This window comes from Astatotilapia calliptera, chromosome 3 (genome assembly GCF_964374335.1).
Source record: "Astatotilapia calliptera chromosome 3, fAstCal68.1, whole genome shotgun sequence".
Classification (NCBI taxonomy): domain Eukaryota; kingdom Metazoa; phylum Chordata; class Actinopteri; order Cichliformes; family Cichlidae; genus Astatotilapia; species Astatotilapia calliptera.
In genome coordinates this window covers 79,735,764-79,756,677 of record NC_137424.1, presented here as the reverse complement: position 1 = coordinate 79,756,677, position 20,914 = coordinate 79,735,764, and the positions used below count along the sequence as shown (strand labels likewise).

The 20,914-nt window shown below is 39.8% G+C and overlaps 4 protein-coding genes across 7 annotated transcripts in view; 1 reads left to right on the top strand and 3 right to left on the bottom strand.

The window, feature by feature from the left end:
- Window positions 1-3,253, top strand: part of LOC113009950 (NACHT, LRR and PYD domains-containing protein 12-like) — a 47,105-nt gene extending 43,852 nt beyond the window's left edge. Inside the window, exons 15-16 of the mRNA XM_080299402.1 lie at window positions 1,537-1,705; window positions 2,270-3,253. Of these exons, the coding sequence (XP_080155528.1) occupies window positions 1,537-1,705; window positions 2,270-2,440 (340 nt within the window). The 3' untranslated portion in view covers window positions 2,441-3,253. The remainder of the gene's footprint in view (window positions 1-1,536; window positions 1,706-2,269) is intronic.
- Window positions 3,254-3,827: 574 nt separating this feature from the next.
- Window positions 3,828-7,072, bottom strand: LOC145425935 (C-type mannose receptor 2-like). 2 transcript variants are annotated; one of them, XM_080299436.1, is made up of 5 exons: window positions 6,977-7,072; window positions 6,676-6,798; window positions 6,113-6,487; window positions 5,602-5,952; window positions 3,828-4,856 (listed from the first exon to the last, which is right to left on the bottom strand). In XM_080299436.1, the coding sequence occupies exons 2-5, from the start codon at window positions 6,743-6,745 to the stop codon at window positions 4,510-4,512; spliced, it is 1,143 nt and encodes a 380-aa protein (XP_080155562.1). In that variant the 5' UTR covers window positions 6,746-6,798; window positions 6,977-7,072; the 3' UTR covers window positions 3,828-4,509. The 2 variants fall into 2 exon arrangements, with proteins under 2 accessions (XP_080155562.1, XP_080155561.1); XM_080299435.1 differs by having other exon boundaries at window positions 6,676-6,991.
- Window positions 7,073-8,725: 1,653 nt separating this feature from the next.
- Window positions 8,726-16,327, bottom strand: LOC113009925 (H-2 class II histocompatibility antigen, E-S beta chain-like). 3 transcript variants are annotated; one of them, XM_026148596.2, is made up of 8 exons: window positions 16,194-16,327; window positions 11,760-12,032; window positions 11,267-11,480; window positions 10,614-10,681; window positions 10,424-10,531; window positions 9,959-10,105; window positions 9,421-9,526; window positions 8,726-9,224 (listed from the first exon to the last, which is right to left on the bottom strand). In XM_026148596.2, exons 1-8 carry the CDS (start codon window positions 16,246-16,248, stop codon window positions 9,203-9,205), a joined length of 993 nt encoding a protein of 330 aa, XP_026004381.2. In that variant the 5' UTR covers window positions 16,249-16,327; the 3' UTR covers window positions 8,726-9,202. The 3 variants fall into 3 exon arrangements, with proteins under 3 accessions (XP_026004381.2, XP_026004372.2, XP_080155564.1); XM_026148587.2 differs by lacking the exon at window positions 16,194-16,327 and adding an exon at window positions 14,360-14,417; XM_080299438.1 differs by lacking the exon at window positions 16,194-16,327 and adding an exon at window positions 13,904-13,970.
- A 759-nt stretch (window positions 16,328-17,086) lies between these two features.
- On the bottom strand, window positions 17,087-20,598 carry LOC113010169 (rano class II histocompatibility antigen, B alpha chain-like). Its single transcript, XM_026149103.2, has 4 exons — window positions 20,442-20,598; window positions 19,479-19,724; window positions 18,145-18,429; window positions 17,087-17,537 (listed from the first exon to the last, which is right to left on the bottom strand). Exons 1-4 carry the CDS (start codon window positions 20,503-20,505, stop codon window positions 17,422-17,424), a joined length of 711 nt encoding a protein of 236 aa, XP_026004888.2. The 5' UTR covers window positions 20,506-20,598; the 3' UTR covers window positions 17,087-17,421.
- Window positions 20,599-20,914: the final 316 nt, after the last annotated feature.

Sequence of the window (20,914 nt, the reverse complement as noted above, 5' to 3'; positions counted from 1 at the left end):
TCTTTTTTGTGTAACTATTTTTAAATCCCGGTAGCACTGCAACCGCACAAGCTAGCGCAATAATTTTTTTTTGCATATGAAACCGGAGGAGTTGTACTTACATCTTATGCCATCAGCTTGTCCTAAGTCACGGTTTCCTTCCACATAAAGCTTTGCAAATATTGCATAAAAAGCGCTTGCAGGAACAAAAACAAGCGCAAACGATCGCATGTCCACCATTTCCTGCCCAAAACCGTAAGTGACGTCATTTTCGCGGAAAATGTAGTTTTTTACTTGTAGGCCTCAAGAGCATATACTGGTGTTTTTAGAAGTCATGTTTGACTTTATGCTTTTCTGAATAGTATCTGGGATGCTTAGAACTCGAATTGCACTGCTGGAAATAGTTTATTTGCTGTTTTCTTTGCAAATTTGCATCATAGGATTGTTTTTCGTTTTTCCTGCAGTATATAAAAATGGTGTATCTTAAAAATAAAACTATGAAGACACTCAAAATAAATTTCCTGTTGTTGTAAACTATTTTTTGCAACTTTTTTGTATTTACAGTTTTGAGGGATAAGCCTCTTAAATTTCTCCAAGTAGAAATATATGTAAAAAAAACAAATTTCACGATTTTCAATTTTTTTGTAGTTTATTGCACTTTTTTGCAATTAATGTAGTTACTATGGACTTAATGCATACATATTATTAAAATATGGGCTATAACAGTTGTATTGATGTATAGCAACTTGAAATGCTCCCATAAATGGCTCCACAGCATGTAAAAATATAAAGTAAGCTCTGGCGGACTTGGTTCTATGGTAGGTCTTAAAGGGTTAACTGGGTACTGTTCTTCCTCACAGTTCTAAGTATCAGACACAACAATGAATATTCCGCAGTTTACTTTCTTAAGCAGGTCAAAAGTCATGGCACACAACAATTTAGAATAGAATAAATAATAGAATAAAATTAGGTATTGCACCGTGGTGGTGGTGTTGTGTAGTCTGTTAATGGAGTGCATGTGAGAGTTCAGAGTTGTTGTGGCTTTTGGGAAGAAACTATTTTTGAATCTGTCTATGTGCTCATGCATCTGTAGCCAGGTTGAACAGGTCAGAACCAGGTTGGGAGCTTTCCTAGATGATGTTTGTAGCTCTGCTGAGGAAGTGGGAGGAATAGATGTCCAACAGGGAGGAGAGAGAACAGCCAATGGTCTTCTGTGGTGTCTTGACTACTCTGTAAAGTCTGCCATGATGTGCTTCCGGAGGACTCTCAGCCAACTTTACAACTTTTAAAAGCGAAGCCATGTGATTCCTTGAATAAAAAACACTACTTGTTTTTAAGTCTTTTTATGATAAATGCACAACTTGAATGTGAAAAATTATGAGTTTTTTCTCATGATTTATTTGAAGCTGCTTCCTGTTGGCTTCAGCTGTTTGCAATTTCCATTTTCTAAGCTTCTACATTCTGAACGTTCTTCAGCTCTAAACAGATTATGAAACATTGAATCATTCCAAGAACGCACTTTGTCTAATAAGCGTACATCTTTCATTCTTTATACAGATTGAAGGACTGTGGTTTGTCAGAGATCAGCTGTGGTTATCTGGTAGCAGCGCTGAAGTCCAACTCTTCCCATCTGAGAGAGCTGGACATGAGTGGAAACTACAACCTGCAGGAACCAGATGTGAAGCAGCTGTGTGAGCTTAAGGAGAGTCCAGACTGCAGACTGGAGGTGCTGTGGTCAGTAGAGTGTTGGATTGAGTTTGTGGTGCTTCTGCAGTATTGTACTAAACAGTCAGCATGAAACAAAGATCCAGTGTTTCCTGTAAAGCTGCAGCTTCTCAGTGAAGCTGTGAGAGGAAAATGGTGACAAGCTTCAGGATTGGACACAAACACTTCCTGTTTCTGCCTGACCTTCCTACCTCTATGGTCACTTTATAGTAACGGCTCACATGCTCTGATCAAACACTGTCAACAGCCAATCAGCTCTCTGAAAAAAGCAGCATGCAGACCAATGACTGCATTCATTTCCATGTTTAAAGCAGCGAAGAACACAATGTGTAGGTGAGGAAGAATTTAGTTAGACCAGTTGTTTGGACGGAATTCCTTCAGTGAATAGCAGGAACCATTACATCTGGATTGTTGGGATTGTTTTGGGGTTTCCTAAAGAGCTCAGAGTGGACAGACCGAGGTTATTCTAATGAATGAAAGTCCAAACTAAGACTAGGAGTGAAAAACCTTTTCATGAACTTAAACACTTGTTTATATCCTCTGCTCTTCCTTCTTCTCTCTGCAGGTGGAGGTCATGGTAAACAGGATGGTGTGTGTGCTGAGAGAGGAGGAGCTGTGTCCTGATGATCTATTGAGGTTGAAGCAGCAGTGTAGAGACGCTCTGACTGGGCCATGTTACTGTGAGGTGGAGAGGAGAGGAAAGCTCCATCCAGCAGTGACTAACAGAGGAATGTAAAGAAGTGCAGATGATTGTCAGTGCTGCAGACTGATGTGTGTATCTTTTTTGTGGTGAATTTCCGCAAAGTGGTTGGCTCGCCGTCTGTCACGACCATAATCTCATCCAAAATTTTCTGAAATATTTTGACCCTTACGAGCTTCAGCAACGAAGCAAAAATCACCTAATGCAACACACGTATGTAAGTCCTGGACCAAATTCCATGCAGCATGTTGACTCCTATAACAAACTGAAGCCTTTTGGAATCTGTATAAATGGAGCCATTGATGGCTTTTTGAGAGTTTTGATTTGGCTTCATTCCTATTCAACAAACAGTGATGCCAAAATCAACACACATGCACACACACAATGACTGATTAAAAGAATATAAGCATGGTCACATAACCCAATGCCATTCAGACACGTAAACAATATGAGCTGCTTGTCCAAAAAACATCCAGAAAAGCAGTCATTGTCTTTTAGTTCCTGGAGACGATTTTTCCAGTGCTGAGCATGATGTTGTCTCAGAGAGGCTAACCAGCCTTCAATACACTGATTCTGATTGCTGGACCCAGTAATTAGAATTACAGAGAAAGAGAGACACAGAGCGAGAAAAAAAAGTTTGCTTTAACACCCACCATGCACATAAACCATGCTCATTATCATTGTGTTCAGGATATGAAAAAATGTATATTTCATGCATGCATATTAGGCAGTATAAAATCATAATGCCGAAAACAATTCATGTTCAACAATTGCTTTAAATTTTCCACAATATCATGCATCGACCACTGTTCTTGTTGTTGAGTATTTCTGATAAACTCCTCAACAGTCTTTGTGGATGTTCATGTTTTACAAACTGTCTATGAGAAGCTGGAGACATTTCTGCTCCACATCCACTGAGTAGCTGCTCACTTTTGTTTTAGCCCAGGAGCCCACATACAGGTGACATCATTTCAAAGAAACAAGGCCTCATTTGTCTTTGGTCTATGGGTCTCTTTGGGCCTCAACACAGGCTTCATTTGGACACACCCCCTGTGCTCAACACAGAAGATACATTTCATCATTAATCAGAATCAGAATCAGAATACTTTATTGATCCCTGGGGGAAATTATTTTTTGTTACCATTATAAACCAACATTAAGACAAGACAGACAATACACTAACTAAGAATAGTACAATATATACATATATACATACATACATACATAAGTCACTCATAAATAAATAGTTGGAAAAGAAACATGTGTAGTTGTAGCAGTAACCAGTGTGTTAAGTGGATGCGTTGTACAGGGAGCCACAGGCAGGAAAGATTTCCTGTGTCGTTCAGTGGTGCTTTTTGGTAATCTCAGTCTCTCACTGAACGAGCTCCTGTGACTGACCAGCATGTCATGGAGTGACATTAACTATGTAATGCCACATGGAAAGCGATAGCTGCAGTTAATATAACATACTATGATGTATGTGGTTTGTACCTGTAAATCCAGGTAGTTGTGGTATTGCATGTGTTGGATGCGCATTTTCTTTAACTGGCTTGGAACCAGCTGTAAAAATGCATCATGTTGACTTTGCTCTTAACTGGTCTTATCATTAAGAGGCGCTGTTTGCATTACCTAATGTGAAAGCTGTAACAGTGACAGACTTGGTTAAATGAAGGTTTATTTGTCTTCATGAACACATGATCAGATTATGGAGCTCATATGGAGTCATGACACAAACATGGTTTTACCTGCTTTTAGTGACAGGCTTTGTAATTCAAGCTGAGGATACAATGGTGCGATACAAAGATTTACAGCACATGAAGCAGAAACATTAAAACCTTCACCTTATCTGAACTAAATACAACAAACATCCTGCTACAGTTTAATAATGAACCAATCAAGCAACAATGAAGGAAGAAACCAAGATGCTCCTGACTCTGGTAAAGGAGAGGACATGAAACACAGACTGCTCTCTGCAAATGTCTAAGCTGCAGGTAAAAATCTGTTGGTCATTTTCAAACCCAGAGACTGTAAACACTGAGCAGAAACACAGAGTTCACCCCAGAAAACCTACATGTGCAGCTAAGAAGTGACTTTAGGTTTAAACTTTAGTGTTTTATACAAATAAAATTAAATGTCTCATTTTTCCTCTGACTGACCCACTCGTGCTGCCCTCCTGTGGTCATGGCTGCAGACATGCCACAGGCTTCAGTCCTTCCCCCTGAAGCCCACCTCTCATAGCACACTACATAATCAGTGACCCAAAGCCACAAACGTGCAGCACAGCTGTACTGCAGTCCCAGCCACACGAAAGGAGTCGAGGCGTTTTTGGCTCTTTCCTGGACCCATCGCTGCTCCTCAGGGTTGCTGATTGTAACCAGGTCATTGTGTTTCTGTCTGCAGTAATTCAAGGCTTCCTCCCAGGTTTGGTTTTGGCTGATCAAAATCAGCTTATCTGCCATAAAATCACAGAAAACATGAAAATGAGTTAAAGCTGAATGCCATTGTGTACTCTGTGGCAGCTTCGAAAGAAACAGCTTTATTTGTTGGAACAAAATATGTCAAACAAAATACTAAACAAACAAAGGAAAAACTAGGAAACTTGAAAGATCCAAGGTAAAACAGATATACAAAGCAAGATGGCAGGACACTGGGATAAAGGAAGCAAAACTGAAGTCAGCACAGGCAGAAAACACAGGGATGGGACTAAAAGTGTAAACAGCCACAGAGACAGAACACAAAGAGAACAGAAAGGGACTGAAAGAATCACTGGGTAGGTTATTGGACCGACTGGAAATGGTGGGAACAAACATGAAAAACAAGAAATATAGTACTAAAAATGTAAATACTGGAATCTCAAAAGCAATTTAAAGAACTCATACAAAGCTAGAATATGCAAATCCCTGAAATCCAAAAGAACAAGTCATAAAACCATAATAAACACAAAACCCGGACAAAGACCCAGGACTATGATACGGTATGGTAGGTCCAGTTTTAGACAAAGAACAAAAGAAAAAACATTTCAGTGATTCTTCAGATGAATCAGCAGCTCTACAGAGAAATCTCTGTTCCAACCATCAGCTAAACATCTTCACCTGCAGAAATAAGTGGCTGAAGAAACATACTGACCTAAATCCTCTCAGTGAGTCCAGCAGTTCATCTGTTGGACAAACAGCTGAGATAAATCTGTGTAAACTCACCATCATAGCAGAAGAAAGGCTTTCTGTGGTCACATCCAGCAGAGCTCCATCTTCCTGATCTCTCTAACAGAGTCGTAGCACATTTCCTGTTGTTTAGTCCATCATTAAATGAGTCCCAGTATCTGAAAGAGAAGTTACTCCCATCTGACCACCTCCAGCTGTCTCTGAACAGGCCGATCCACGAGTTCACCTTAGGGGCTTTAGAGTTCAGCAGCGTCTTAAACTCTTCACTGTATATCTGATCGAGTCCACTGGCCAGGTCGGTGTGATGCTGTCTGCAGAAGTTCTGAGCCTGAGTCCAGGTCACAGACGTCTCAGTCAAATGAAAGGTTTTATTGTCTTTCATTGTTTCTGTCGAGTCAACAGAAAAACACAAAAACATCTTTATCAACTAATTTCTCTCATTCTTCAAACTGCCTCTTTCAAGAACATGTGATATAACTCAGATTATAAACTACATTATAACATTATTAAATATTGTATTATCGTATTACTGTCCACATATTCTCACCGTCATAGCAGATGAACTGAAATGTGTCACTACATGGAACATCTGCCCACTTGTCTCTTGTCCTCACACAGTTCTCAGGGTATGCTTTGTCATTTGGCTCTCCAGCTTTCCAACAGCTCTTATTTTCAGTGTATTCCTCCCCCGGCAGAGACCAGTGCCACCTCCTGTTGTCTCCTATTGTGATGTTGTACAGTCCAATCCAGGCTTCTGTTTGATTCTGTGCAGAGTCTTGAAGTCTTCTCATGTCTGTCAGGTCAAACACTTTGGCCAGGTCTGTGTAGCTCTCTCTGCAGTATGCCCGTGCTTCATCCCAGCTCATCTCTTCTTTAATAAAGTGGTACTCATACAGCTGACATGTGATGAAGACACACTGACCTGAAACAGAAGAAATACTGTTGGATATCTGCTGATACAAGCAGGAAACTCATGTTCCCATCAAACTGTCCAGTTTACAGGTCAGTCCTTGATTTTCTCAGTAAGAGTTCATTTGTTTAATGAGTCCTGATCAAACTAAAGGATTTCAGGTGGAAACAATCAGGAGCCCTGGTAAAATGATCACTCACCCATCAGCAGAAGCAGAAACAGACTCCACTGCATCGTCGCTCTGTCACATGAAAATGACTTTTCTGTCATTTGGAGGAAACAATGAATCCAGCAGCTCTTCAGTGTTTGATGGACACGCAGCACTTTATATTAAACACAGATATCTAGTTTGTCACACACTGCTGTAAGAAATATATGATTGTTCTTAATAAATGATCATCTGTTTAAAATTGTCCATGAAGAAAAAGCAACAGTTCAAATGTGGTCCACACAGCACCTCTGTACACAGACATGAAATGAGCCTGCAGGTTTGAAACTTACATCTGGTTCTTCTCTGGTGTTCATGCAGACAGCTGTGCAGTAAATAACCATCTGTACTAACACACTCTCTTTGTACTCAGCATTTCAATATTAAGATACAGATTTCCCCCTGACACAAAGACACAGCGTATGTATGGCTTATGAATGGACTTGTTCATGGAAAAAAGACATAAAGCACCTCACTGTGGACTGTCCAGCAAGCAGGAACAGGAAGTTTTATTCTAATTTCTAAAAATTATTTCCTTGTTTGTTGGGGTGATTGTGTTTATATCTATTTTTACTTGACTTTGGCCTTTGACTTGAGATTATTTATATATTTTTGCATTTAAGAAAATGTTTTCTTTAAAAAAGTTAAACTTAAACATAAACAAGAAAATGTTTTAGTTGTTTGTTTGTTTTTGACAAATGTTGTATGGAGTTAAATTTTAAAAACTGCAATATTGAAAATAGAAACAAATGAACAGTTCGTTCTGTTTTGAATATTTATTATTGTTTGTTAATGAGACAAAAGTATTTCTTATTAGATTACATGAAAACTAAAGTAATCACTCTAATCTGAACATTTGCTCATACTGATTATGGTAAACCAGTATTTGCTCAGGTTACTTTAAACATATCACTTTTATCACTGAATACAATAAACTCGAACTCATATCAAGTAACTTGTAAATAACTGTTCATATAAAGCCATTATTAAACAATGTGTACATTGGTAATGGTAATTGCGTCTCACCTCAAAACACACATAAAAAACATAAATTGAAAAGATATATGAGCCTGATTAACCTCACTGTTACAAATACCATTTGTGCATCATTAGCAAAGCTACTGTACTTGAAGCTCACTTTACCTGCTACCAACAAGGGTAGCTACCAACTTTGATTACTTCTAATCAGTTTCCAAAGTTATGCTTTACTTTAACATGTTTACAACAATCTTATCATTGTTACTGTTTTACATAGGAGTCATTTTGAGGACAATTACTCCACCTGGGTAATAAAATAAAGAGGCACGGATCATACTTTGTTTAAAGCGTCAACTACAGGATTTATTCTGCAGGCTTCCCTATAAGGCTTCTTCCTGAGAGCATTGTGGCATCTTTAGGGAATCCAGTTTGATAAAACTTCAAGTGTAATTAGATAAAAACTGAATCTGAACAAAAATATTACTGTGATGTCCATTTTTTTAACTTGCGTTAAAACATGAACTGAACTGTAATCCCCAGAACTTATGCACCGTTTTTATATCTCTTGACTTTTTAACTATTATTTTAATCCATATTTATGTCTTAAAACTACATTTTTAACCTTTCACAAAGACTATGTAGCATAAGTACCACACTGGGGGGTTTTCTGTTCAGCATTGCACGTAACTAATCATGACTAAAAAAATAGTTAATTTACAATTAAGAAAAAAACTTGCTGATGTCCACTCAAGAAAAGAGGGATGTATAGTCAGGGTTGTGGGTTAGGATGTGATCGTTATTATGGTTACAGAGCTGTAGTGCGTTTTTGGGATTAGAGTTTCATATGTTGTGTGATGGTGTTTACACACTGCAAAACTGTAATATCACCACAATGTGATTGGTCACTTGGACCGGCATCAGTTTGATGATCCAGGACCAACACCGTCAAGAGGATACACATTGTGCTTCTTTTTGAGCAGCTTAACTAAACACAGACACACAACGAAGAGTGAAAACTACTTTCCTTCATCTTTTACAGTGTTTGAAAGAAGACAGCGATCACATGACTGTGGAATCTGCTTTATTGAGGAAAGGATCAGGAAGTGAAAATACAACAAACAGCTGACAGCTCAGAGTGTGGTTTCATCTTTGCATCCATCTGTGTGTGTGTGTGTGTGTGTGTGTGTGTGTGTGTGTGTGTGTGTGTGTGTGTGTGTGTGTGTGTGTGTGTGTGTGTGTGTGTGTGAGAGAGAGCTCCGCCCCCTCCAGCCTTACATCCAAACAAAGCAATCAGACACTCAGTTTCCCAGCACACACCTCGCTGTCCTCCTGTCAGACAGCTGTAAAGACTCTGAGAACACTCTGCACACACTATATGATGACTCCACCACTGAGGCTCCAGTTGATCCACCACAGTCCAGTTTCAGCCTGACTCAAACAGCCTGGATCAAACACAGAGCTGCCAGCTGCTGCTGCTGCTGCTTTTGCTTCCAGCTATCAGATAGAAGCAGAACCAGCTCCAGGTCTACAATCAGGATCCACTACTGGGAACCAGCATCAGTCCTGGGGCACAGAGAGAGAAAACAAGGAGACGGCTCATCGTTAGAACAGGACCTGTGTTGCTTTAACCAACAGCTCCACACTGGTCCCCACAGTCTGCTGGTGTGTAGCAGCAGATGTGCCGGCACAAAGACTAGAAATCTTTTATGATCTATTCAAATAAATCATGAGGATAAATCAAAGCAGCCTGGAGCAACACCTGGTTTTGGACTGCTTGGGGAAGAAGTCGTAGACTCTGCAGAGCGCTAAGGCAGGATGACGACCACCAGGGGGCGTCATGGAGTGAAGCCTGGCCAATGGCATCACTGGAACATAAAAAATAAAAACAGTCTGAACACAGAAGGGAAACTTTGACACATAATAAACTGCCAGCTGTTGGCAGCTGAACACATGAAGAAGAAGCTGAGACGTCTTCACTAAAAGTGCTTTTATAAAACCTCCACATGTGCACCCGAACACGTTATTCTCCATGAGACCAAATCTCACTCAGATCTAGAAACACCTGGTACCCTCACACAGTTTTAATGTCTCACTGATGAAGTTGAATTATGAATATTTTTTTCCAGTGGACTGTGTGTGAGACACCCGGTTTTGCTGTGAAAGGAGCAGAACTCCAGGCGACACTAGTTTTACATAAAGATGAAACCATCAGCAGTGTGTTCAGTCAGGAGCATATCCCTCAGTGCTGCTGAGCTGTCATGTGATGAGCTGATGATGTCACAGAAACAGTGAGTCACCTGACTTAGGCAGAACATTTGTGAAGCAGAGCTCAGAGTCGGGTTTGAAGAACATCTCCTTCTGAGGTCTCCACAAGCTCAGAGCTGCAGCATCTTTGTTCCAGTCCTCTGCCTGTTTCTCACCGAACCTGTGAGCCAAAGATGTATCTGCAACACAGAGAACGAGGGTCAAAGGTCAAAGGTGATGGCTCAGGCTGAACTGACACGTCACAGTTCTAATGTTTTTTTGCCTAAAACTTAAACCCAACGATCCAACTGATCCAATCAGTCCAAGTTATCCTTACTTTGGACTAACTGAAGCCCTTCAGGAGCTCCATTAGCTTCTGGAAGTCACAGCTTCTCTTTTCTTTGTTGCAACTATAGTCTGGTGTTAATTAATTTTAGTCTGATCTAACCTGGTTTTTGCCTGGGATAAACTGGTTTTAGTCTGGTTTAAACTGGTGTTTCAGTGAGTGCTGGTCTGACCTCCACTCTTCCTCCTGTAGATGACTCCAGCCAGAAACAAGATCAGACCCAGGATCAGTCCTATGGCTCCAACGATGATCAGTCTCTCTGTTTCAGGCATGGGCGGGACTGAAGACACACGGGTGAGAGTCACACAGGTGAACGGACACACAGGCAGTGTACAGGTGTGTCGATACAGACAGGTATTTACCCCAGTTAATAATCAGTGGTTCATCCAGGCTGGCGTGCTCCACCATACAGGAGATCTTCTCTCCAGACCTTCAACACAAACACAAACCAACATCACTGATATTTATCTGATTTATCTGATTTGTGTGATCAGCTGATGGTTACCTGATCACCTGTAACACATTTTATATCATGGACATGACTCACAAAGGTGTGGAAAAGAGAAATTATGGAAATGTTCACATAACTGAATCAGCAATCGTCCTGTTTTAAACTTTCAACAATATTAAACACAATCTTGGGGACTTCCTGTTTTCGATCTCAATTTTCAGACAGTTCCTGCTGAAACACTCGGCTCTGCAGAAACTGGAACCTCGGATGGGTTCAGTTTTAGCAGGAATGAGGAAGAAGAAGAGGGAACAGCTTTCACAGGCTGAGCTGTGAATATCTGCGTCTGTGGACGATGTTATGGTTATTCAAACTAAAGTCAGTGAGCTGGAGCCACAGAAGAAAACCTGGACAAAGATCAGAGTTAACAGCCTGTGCTGAAGGATCAGACCCTTCAAACATCACCATTGAAGGAGTTTGGTGCAGACAGGAGACAGGAGAGGGCACACGTGGTCAGACTGTCCAGGCAAACAAAGAGTCCTGGTCCCAGGTTTGACCTGGACTCACCTGGGTATGTACTCCAAGTGGGAGTGGACCTGGTAGAGCCAATCACCATTTGCAAACTCTTCAGTGGAAGTGATGTCAGAGGTTGTTTCCTGTCCATTTCTCAACCAGCTCACTTTGATCAGTTTAGGGTAGAAGTCATAGACGCTGCAAACCAACATGGCAGGATGGTGACAACCAGGAGCCATCGTGGAGTGAAGTCTGACTGATGGTTTCACTGGAACATCAGGAAGAGGAGGAGTGTTTTTACTTCATTCAAAGTTAAAACTGCAACACAATAAAGCTGAAGTGACTTTATAAATATAACAAGCCTGAAATGGTCAGACTGTTCCTGTCAAACTAACAGAACTACAGAGAACATGTAGCTTTAACTGAATGTGTCAGATTAAACCTTCAGCAGTGTTAGCTGTAAACTAAGTGGAGAGAGTTCAGTCAGGACATCAGTGTGATGAAGTTTATATGATGATCTCATGATGTCACAGAAACACTGACTCACCTGACTTAGAAAGAACTTTTGCGTACCAGATCCCAACGTTGGGTTGGCAATACGTCTCCTTCTGAGCTCTCATTGCAGCAAGCTGTCCAGGATTATTGTTCCACATCTCTGCATTCTTCACACCAAACTCAGTGTATCCAACATACTTTCCCACATCACTGCTGAACCTGACAAACTCTATCTTGTTGTAATAGTACGAGGTGATGAACTCGATGTCCTGCAGCTCAGTGGAGTTAAACAGGCAGCGAGTTGAAGAGTAACACTCATATCCATCTGAAACACAAAGATCAGAGAATCACTCTCCTATAGTAGTTCGGGAAACCTTTAAGAACATGTTGTTGGAATGATATGATCATGATAGCTTCACCTTATTTAGATCATTAAGCTTACCAACAGAGTATCAGTTACATTTCATATATATAACAACAATTCACAAAAATAGGGCAGACCTTATAGCAAGGGTCTTGAACTCCAGGCCTCGAGGGCCGGTGTCCTGCAGGTTTTAGATATTATCCTGTGTCAACACACCTGAATCAAATGATTAGTTCATTACCAGGCCTCTGGAGAACTTCAAGATATGGGTTGTGTCCCAAAACGTAGGCCGCATCCTTTGGAGGACCTGGCCTTCGTGGTCTACGTGGGCCGGGTCCTTCGAAGATCGAAAAGGCTGGAAATGCGAGGTTGTGAAATTGGACGGTCTAGCCTTTAGATTTGCATCACCGCTTTGTCGGTGGAGTTTAATAAACTCAGCCGTGTGCGCCTTTCTATCTAAAATATTACAGGACACTGGTGTAAATTCTCGACTTTCTCACACTTCTTTTTAATCAGTTTTCTGTTTAACATTTATATCAAATGCGGCCACCGAAGGATGCAGCCTACGTTTTGGGACACAGCTATGTTGAGGAAGTAATTCAGCCATTTAAATTAGCTATGTTAGATCGAGGACACATCTAAAACCTGTAGGACACTGGCCCTCGAGTTCCCTGCCTTATAATATTACAGAGGTAACCCCAACAATCTTAAGATGAGTAAAGTTGGCAACATTTGAAAAGAAAAACTTTTTTAAAGACAATTACAACCAACAGAACCAGGATCAGGAAGAAGCGCTGCCATGACAGGTTGTGTTATTGAAGAACAAAAAAGGAGAGCACAGAGACACAAGACAAAACACAAAGATGGAAGACATAATTTAATGCACCAGTGATGTATAAACACATGGGAATCCCCCAACAGCCTACACCTATTGTAGCATAACTGAGGGAGGATTCAGGGTCACCTGATCATGCTCCAACTATATGCTTAAGCAAAAAGAAAATTTTGAAGTCTAATCTTAAAATTGGGCCTGATCATTCAAGACCTTGTACGTAAGGGGAAGGATTTTAAATTGGGCTCTGAATTTAACACAACCAGCCAATTGAGAAATCAGCTAGTTAAATAAATGTTAATATGCACATTGAAGGATATATCCTGGTTAAAAATGTCAAGAGTCCTCACAGTGTTACTGGAGAAAATCCTGTACAGTTTTTCGTTGGATGCCATATTTCTGAAGTTTTTCTGAGGTTCAAATATGAAAACCTCAGTTTGTCTGAATAAAAGAGAACAGATCAACATGTTTATGTCTTTAAGACATACCTGTATGTTGTGGCAACATTTCAAAACAATGTATTTTGTTAGTGAATAACACGTGATGTTATATCCTCCTGACTACCAGGAAAAAAAATGTTGTCCAATCCAAAAAAAATTTAAATCCCCCAATGTTTGTAAGGTAATTAGAAGACTGAAATAATTTTTTGGGAAAAAAAAGTTCACATTTTTTAGATATCACATGTCCACTGCAGAGGACATTGGAAGGCCAAACGTGTAAAAATGAACTTTGATGGCAAACATTTTCTTCAACTCTTCACCAAGGAGAAGTTTGAACTCAAGGAACTGTAGTGGTTTCTTCCCCCAAAACTGCAAGTCACTGCTATACTGAAGCCACGAGTTGGTGATTGCCAGATCAAAAAGTAGAAAACTGCACATACTGTCAATTTCTGAGTGTGAGGGACCATCCTGTAGAAACTCAACATTCGGCAACAAGGTCCACGTCACCTATATTGATAGTGTACTCAGCAATTGCCAGTGGACTTGGTACATGGACAAACCTTTTGTTTTTCTTAGACCATCTTGTGCGTCTGTCCTGAGGTTGATTGCCATAGGCAGAGGATGCCATGACAACTGTCCAACCACTTAATGACAGCAAGTTCAGGTCTGAGTACCATCCCTGATGCTCCTCCTTCTTTCTTCTTCAAGGGCTTATTCCTTATGATCTTCTTCATCAGACAACTCAAGATCTGGGTTTCCCTCATCAAACTGCAATAAATTTCTTTCTGCTTCTAAAAATGACTCCTTTTCTGGTCATTTAAAAAAACAGAACAAAATGGAGGAAATGACTACAAATGTCCACTATGGAGGACATTTTTTAAACACTTCAATACTATACTAAAATGAAGTTAGAATTAAGCATACTATGTTTTAATGTGTTATTAAGAGACTTATTTAAAATATGCTGACAACATTTATAGCTAAAAATTGCTCAATAAGAAGTTTTAGGCACTTACTTTTCTTCTTCCCATAAAATGTGCTTGCAGCGATGGCCGCCATGTTCCTTAATGAAAAAACTAAAGTTCCCAAAGCTCCACCCCTTCACATTTGGTATCATTGGAAAGCCCTAAATGTCCTCTGTAGATACCAAAAGGAGGCAATTCTGTAGTATGCAGTGCATGGGAGATATTCAGGTTTAGAAAGGTGCACTACAGAGGACAAATTTGCATTGCTGGTAGTCAGGAGGCTAATGTCATAATACAATGTTGCAGAAAAGTCTCTGTGTGACTGGATAGTGTGTTTGTAGGGAGAGTCTGAATAGGAATAAGCAGAATAAGGAAACAGATCAGAGCGTCTTCTGCATATAAATTGACATTTAGCTTCATTCGTGTTGGAATTAGCCAGATGTACAGTTAAAAAAAAAAGGGGGAACTGTGGAGTCTCACTGTTTTTATGAGTTCAGTTAAGAAGAAGAGACGTTAACCACTTCTCACTTTGTTTCATGAGTTGTTTGTTTCTAGTGTCTTGCCTTTATTTTTACTTCCCATCTCTTTGTATAAACTACATGTACTCAGAATTTCAAGTTAAGACCATTGCTTTTTTTTCCTCTACAAAACATCTTTGTGAAAATTTATCAAACGCTGCATTCGATCTTTATGCAGATGACACAATGATCTATTGTTTAGATACTTCAGTAATACAAACTCAAGCTGCATTTGATGATGTTCAGGCCCATAAATACAAGCTCGTGTTAATCTCAAATGGCAAAGAATGTTAGCTATGTTTCCTAAGATTAAAACCATTCAATGGTCACATCTTATAAATACTATTATAGATCAGAATTTGTCATTTAAAACTCACATTTAAAGGCTGGTGAGGAAAACCTTTTTGTAACTGTTTTTTTTTTTTTTACCTTTTTTCTTTATTTTATACCTTTATTTTGGTGATCTGCTTTTCATGAATGTCCCTGCTTAGTACTTGAAGAGGTTGGGGACTGTCTACCATGGTGTTTTCTGTTTTATTACTGGCTGTGGAAATTGACTACATCACTGTTTTCTGTATGCTGCTACTAAATGTCCATCCCTGTATATCTGGAGACTTTCTTTTGGTTTTTGGTCGGTCTTTATCTATAAATCTCTCCTTGGGCTGATTCCCTCTTATCTGTGTGTTCATATGGGTAAAAACTATGACCAATACAGCCTTTGTTCTTACAATGTGATACAATTGATTGTTCTGAAAATCAGAAAAGAATGATGTAAAAGGGCTTTTAAATATGCTGCAGAAGGAGCTGAAATTGTGAGAAATGGTTACCCTGTAGGAGTTAAAGTCAGTTTTAAAGGAGCAAGAGAATAAACTCTTTTAGTCAGTGTGACTGTTTTTAATTGTTGCTCTTAATGCAGTTTTTCAATCTTTTGTATGCAATATAGTATTTGTTTTAAATTATTGTAATGTGTTGTATATTGTTGTTTTTACTTTTACTGCCATGATGCCTGGTCTCTCTTCCAAATGAGATTTGAATCTCAATTAGATTTTTATCTGAATTAATAAGGGTTAAATGTTAAATACATAACATTTATGTACATTTACTTTACATATAAATAGTTCCTGGTGTGAGACCAGGAGGACACACAAATCCCTGTGGCACAGCTGATGGACCCGGAAGGTTACTTTTATAATTGATTAAATACGAGCAAAGTAAAATAAAGCAGCAAAATGATCTTTCTGAAATTATTTGTTTTATTCAGCAGTTTAACAAGTAGACTGATGGATGAATTCATTAATCCAGCTGTAACGCTGTAAAGCTTAATGATAGCTGAAGCAGTGAGTGTTTGATTAGTGTATTGATCTTACCTGCTGTGCAGATGTTGATGAAGAGGAGGGTGAAGCATAAAAACTTTGAAGCCATGTTCCTGGGTTGTGCTGGCAAACTCTGACACAGTCTGACTTAAAGCTGCTGTAAAAACCAGAGTGCAGGATCACATGACCACAGCATCAGCTGTTACCAGGAAGAAATCTACAGTGGGGCAAAAAAGTATTTAGTCAGCCACCGATTGTGCAAGTTCCCCCACCTAAAATGATGACAGAGGTCAGTAATTTGCACCAGAGGTACACTTCAACTGTGAGAGACAGAATGTGAAAAAAAATCCATGAATTCACATGGTAGGATTTGTAAAGAATTTATTCGTAAAAAACACGGCCCCAATAACACTGGAATACTCCACCAATGACAATAAAGGAGCTCTCTACATATCACACCTTTAAGGAATATCTTAAAAAACTGGTCTGAAAAAAAAAAGAAGGTCAACTGATCACCTTCCCCCAGAATCCCCAACCAGTAACTTACCTGTGAAATGTATTTTGCACTAAAACATCCACCAGCTGCAGCAGAGCTCAAGTGTATCTTCATTCAGCTTGAATGTTTAATTTTGTATTTAAATGTAACACTCAGAAGCTGTTTTTGGGTTTTCACATAACATTGATGGGTTTATAAACCAATAATTAACTGTGATATGGCATTTAAGTGACTAAATAAAGTGTGGTTTGAAGACAGACCAAACTGGCTCAGCAGCCTTGTGCCTTCTTCTTCTGCACCCAGTGACACAACACTGACTGGTTGTTGTAGAAGATGAGAACATCTTGTGGCAAAGCTTGCACAATTATATTTTATCATCAATAATTACAACAATAAATAAAAACATGATAACAAAATGAAAGGAACTGAGATGAAAATAAATGAACTCAAATCTTTGTCAATAAATCTTTAATGAAACAAAAAACCTTCTGGTTCACATCACTGTTCTCTGTCATCAAAAAGTCTGTTAATAATCAGTCCAAGTGAGGACTGGAAGGTCTGCAATCATGCTGACCTGCTGCTGCTGTTTTTAAGGACAGGGTTTCTTCCGGATGTTTGACATGTAATAAAGCATATAAAATATTGGGATGCAAAAAAAATTCAATAAAGAACAGCAGTTTATCTGAGGATGCTTTCTGCTGGCACCGGAGGTAAAACAGCAGGTTCCGTGTAATCAGATTACAAACTCCTCAGATTTATTAAGACATCAGCCCCAACCATTCAGTGTCACTCGGTTCCTCTGATGAGTAAGAAGATTCCTGCTGCCACACCGAGGACACCGACAGTCAGACCCACTCCACAAAACATGGCAGGTCCAAGAATGAGATCAGAGTTCTCCACAGCTGCAGACAGAAACACAGAGAGTAATGTGAACCTTCACATCTGAAAACAGTCATGGAGTCCCACAGGGTTCAGTGCTGGGAACTATACTTTTTATTTCAGGCAATATTATTAGAAAACACTGCATCATTTTCATTACTATACAGATGACACTCAGTTTTACTTAAATATTAATGCTGTAAAAACTCCCTGAAAAGCCTTCAGCTGATCCAAAATGCTGCAGCAAGAGTCCTGACAGGGACTAGAAAGAGAGCAGATTTCATTGGCTTCAGTTAAATCCAGAATTCAAAATCCTGCTCCTCACATACAAGGTCTTAAATAATCAGGCCCCATCTTATCTTAATGACCTTGTAGTACCATATCACCCTATTAGAGCACTTCGCTCTCGCTCTGCAGGCCTACTTGTTGTTCCTAGAGTAGCCTATTTAAAATTAGATTCTATCAAATAGTAGTACTAGTAGATTAAGATTAGGCTTAAAACTTTGCTTTTTGATAAAACTTCTCTCTCTGATATTGCTGACTCTTTACCTTAGAATATAAAGCAACTTGAGATTACTGTTGTTGTGAAATTGTACAATGTGAATTGAATTTTGAGTTGAATTTTCTCACCATAGAATTTGGTCATTGGTTGCATCAGGGCCACATGTTCCACGGTGCAGCTGTAGACGTCTCCCTGCTTTGGGATGAAGTCCAGTCTGGACGTCTGTTTGAAGGAACCATCTTTGTTGGGGAAGGGAACGCTGGTGTTCGCTCCTTCTGTCACCTTCTGCTCATTTTTGGTCCAGGTGATGTTGACAGGAGCAGGATAGAAACCAGTCACGTGACAGATCAGAGTGTTTTGGACTCCGAGCTCCAAATTTAGTACTGTGTAGATGATCATGCTCGAAGGAGGATCTGTGCACAAACATGTACAGGTTACTCACAACACCACTGCACTGAATATGCAACAGCATTGCAGCAAAGAGTCAGTATGTACAGGACCTGCACCGACTCTGTTGTTGTTGTTTTTTTCTCTAAAATGAATTTAACTCACAGGGTGAAACACTTTGAGCAGTGTGTGATTGCTGCTATGAGCTGAAAACTAAAAACAGAAGAGAAAGCACAGAAACACTGGGAGGACCTGAGCGTCTGCTGAAGTGAGATGTGTTTTCACTTGAATAAACAGAGAACTGAATGTTTGAAGATCCCCCAAAGTCATGTGATAAAGAGGAAGTTTGGTCTCCGCGTTTCCCGTTTCACTCCTGTGTGTCTGAGGTTTTTAGTCTCTATTGTTGTGTCGTTGATTCAGCAGCTCGTAACATGGAGCTGTAGTTCAGTATGTGTGTTTCACCTCTAAGAGTTCAGATGTTCTCTGTGTTTGTGTCATCAGGTCTTCATGGATATGAATACAAACCTGGAACTCTGTGACAATAAAGGTCACAGTGTTTGTTAGCTCACCAAAGACGTGATGAAAATGTTTCTGCTCAGATCATCTTTGTGTAATTTTTTTGAAATCTGTAAATATGGCGAATATTGGTGCTTTCTCTCCATTTAAAGAGCTCTGTATGTTGTCAACAGCTGAGAAAACAAAATATCTGTTTATCTGAGTGTCAGTACGATGATAACATAGTTGAGTTGAACATGAAGAAGCCAATCACAACTGTTAGTTTAAAACATTGACTGATAAAGTGATTTGGTAATATTGGCTGAGGTATTGGAATCAGCCCGTAGAATCTGGGGGAATTAAGGGACATTTCAACCCCGAAACACAATCCGATTTTATCTAAAAATTCAAAGAAATCAATGGATGTTGAATGTACATAACTGAAAGGATCTCCAATGATCTAACCTGTCAGCCTCTGAAAAACCCTCTTTAACACAACAACACGTTTTATTTACCTCCGCTCTCTGAATGTTTTTCTGCCCTTTACATACGGACTGTGTGGTTAAGGATTTGTGTTTACCGAGTTCTTTGGGAAAGTCCTTCATAGCCTTACGAATCACCATCAGGTTTTGTCTGCAGATCTGTTGATCAGCCACAGCTTCTTCATAGAAACCTGGAAAGCTTATTGGATCTGCAAAGGCAGGCAGAGCATTGACTCCTGTCTGTTTGTTGAAGTCGGCGTACCAGACCGCCTCATCATCCAGGATCAGAACGTTCTCTCCATCAGTATCTGAACAGCCGCTGATGGAGTTGCTCCCATGAGCATCTGAGGAGAATAAGAGGGCTGATTGAGTGCCATCAGAGCCTTTGTGTCATTTAAGTGAAATTAAATGAATTAAAACTGTAATTTGACTATAATGGTTTGTGTATGTTGCACTTAGACAGTCCCTTTGCAGCAATCACACTCCCAGCACAATGCTCAGAATGCTATTTTCATGGAAATGTTGCTAAAAGGGATGCTGTTTGACTTTAAGATTGTACCTTGAGTTATTAATCTGCAAAGCTCAAATTAGTGAACATATTATTAATTTTACCAAATTTATAAATTCCTGTCACACATTTTTTATTGAATTATTCTAGAATGTTTCAGATCTCCATCTGTAGTCTGCACAGTGAAACAAGTTTCACTTCACTTGTGTGCGTGAAACAAACGCACACTTGAATCAGACTGATGACACATCTGTATGAAGATTTTGGAGTGTATATGTACACGCACACACATACACACACACACTATCTGGCAACTTGGGTAACATAAGAGAAGCACAGCAAGCGCTTTGCAACCCACCTCCCACTCAGCTCCTTTTCATGTTTTCATGCTGTTAGTAACGAAATCACACGTGTAGTTACTTACTGATGTCTGATCTGTTTTGTGCTTAAGAGGTTCTTTTGGTTTCACTTTGACATTCTCGCCATAATTTCTTAATATCTCGTGCATGAAAGGTTTCAAATACAAGAGTTCATGAGTAAATTAGAGACTCACCATCAGCAGAAACACAGGGGACCAAGGAAAGGATGAGGAGCAGCACCCACACCTTCATCTTCATCAGAAGCAGCAGCAGCTCTGTGACTCTCTGAATGTCTGCCAGCTCAAACACGCGAAGCAGCCAATCACAAAGCAGGGCCCATATGATGTCATCGTGACCAGCCACACACAAGCAGCAGACACACACTCACAGAAACACAAACACAACTGGGATTAATAATCATTTTCATATAAAACTCATTTTGATCAGAGCCTGATGAAGATCACAGGTGTGGAAAACAAAGGTCTTATGGAAAAAAAAAAACACGGAGTAAGGTGACTACGGTGATCTGGGACTGCTGATACACTGAGGACACCTGGTGGACAGATGGAGAACTGCAGAGGTGATCTGGTGACATCTAAAGCCAGGAGAGGTTTGATGCTGAAACATCATCAGTAGGGATGGGTATCGTTTAGGTTTTATCCGATAC

Bases quoted from the DNA above. Each gene is read 5' to 3' on its own strand.
- LOC145425935 (XM_080299436.1), bottom strand. From the start codon at position 6,745: ATGACAGAAAAGTCATTTTCATGTGACAGAGCGACGATGCAGTGGAGT. The intron at 5,953-6,112 runs GTGAGAATATGT...TTGACTCGACAG, and splicing joins TCAGTTCATCTGCTATGACG to AAACAATGAAAGACAATAAA. The intron at 4,857-5,601 runs GTGAGTTTACAC...ATTTTATGGCAG, and splicing joins GCCTTTCTTCTGCTATGATG to ATAAGCTGATTTTGATCAGC.
- LOC113009925 (XM_026148596.2), bottom strand. From the start codon at position 16,248: ATGGCTTCAAAGTTTTTATGCTTCACCCTCCTCTTCATCAACATCTGC. The intron at 10,682-11,266 runs GTGAGTCCAGGT...TTTGTGTTGAAG, and splicing joins CACTTGGAGTACATACCCAG to GTCTGGAGAGAAGATCTCCT. The intron at 10,532-10,613 runs GTAAATACCTGT...GTGTGTCTTCAG, and splicing joins ACCACTGATTATTAACTGGG to TCCCGCCCATGCCTGAAACA.
- LOC113010169 (XM_026149103.2), bottom strand. From the start codon at position 20,505: ATGAAGATGAAGGTGTGGGTGCTGCTCCTCATCCTTTCCTTGGTCCCC. The intron at 19,725-20,441 runs GTGAGTCTCTAA...TATTCTCCTCAG, and splicing joins CCCCTGTGTTTCTGCTGATG to ATGCTCATGGGAGCAACTCC. The intron at 18,430-19,478 runs GTAAACACAAAT...GTTTGTGCACAG, and splicing joins GGACTTTCCCAAAGAACTCG to ATCCTCCTTCGAGCATGATC.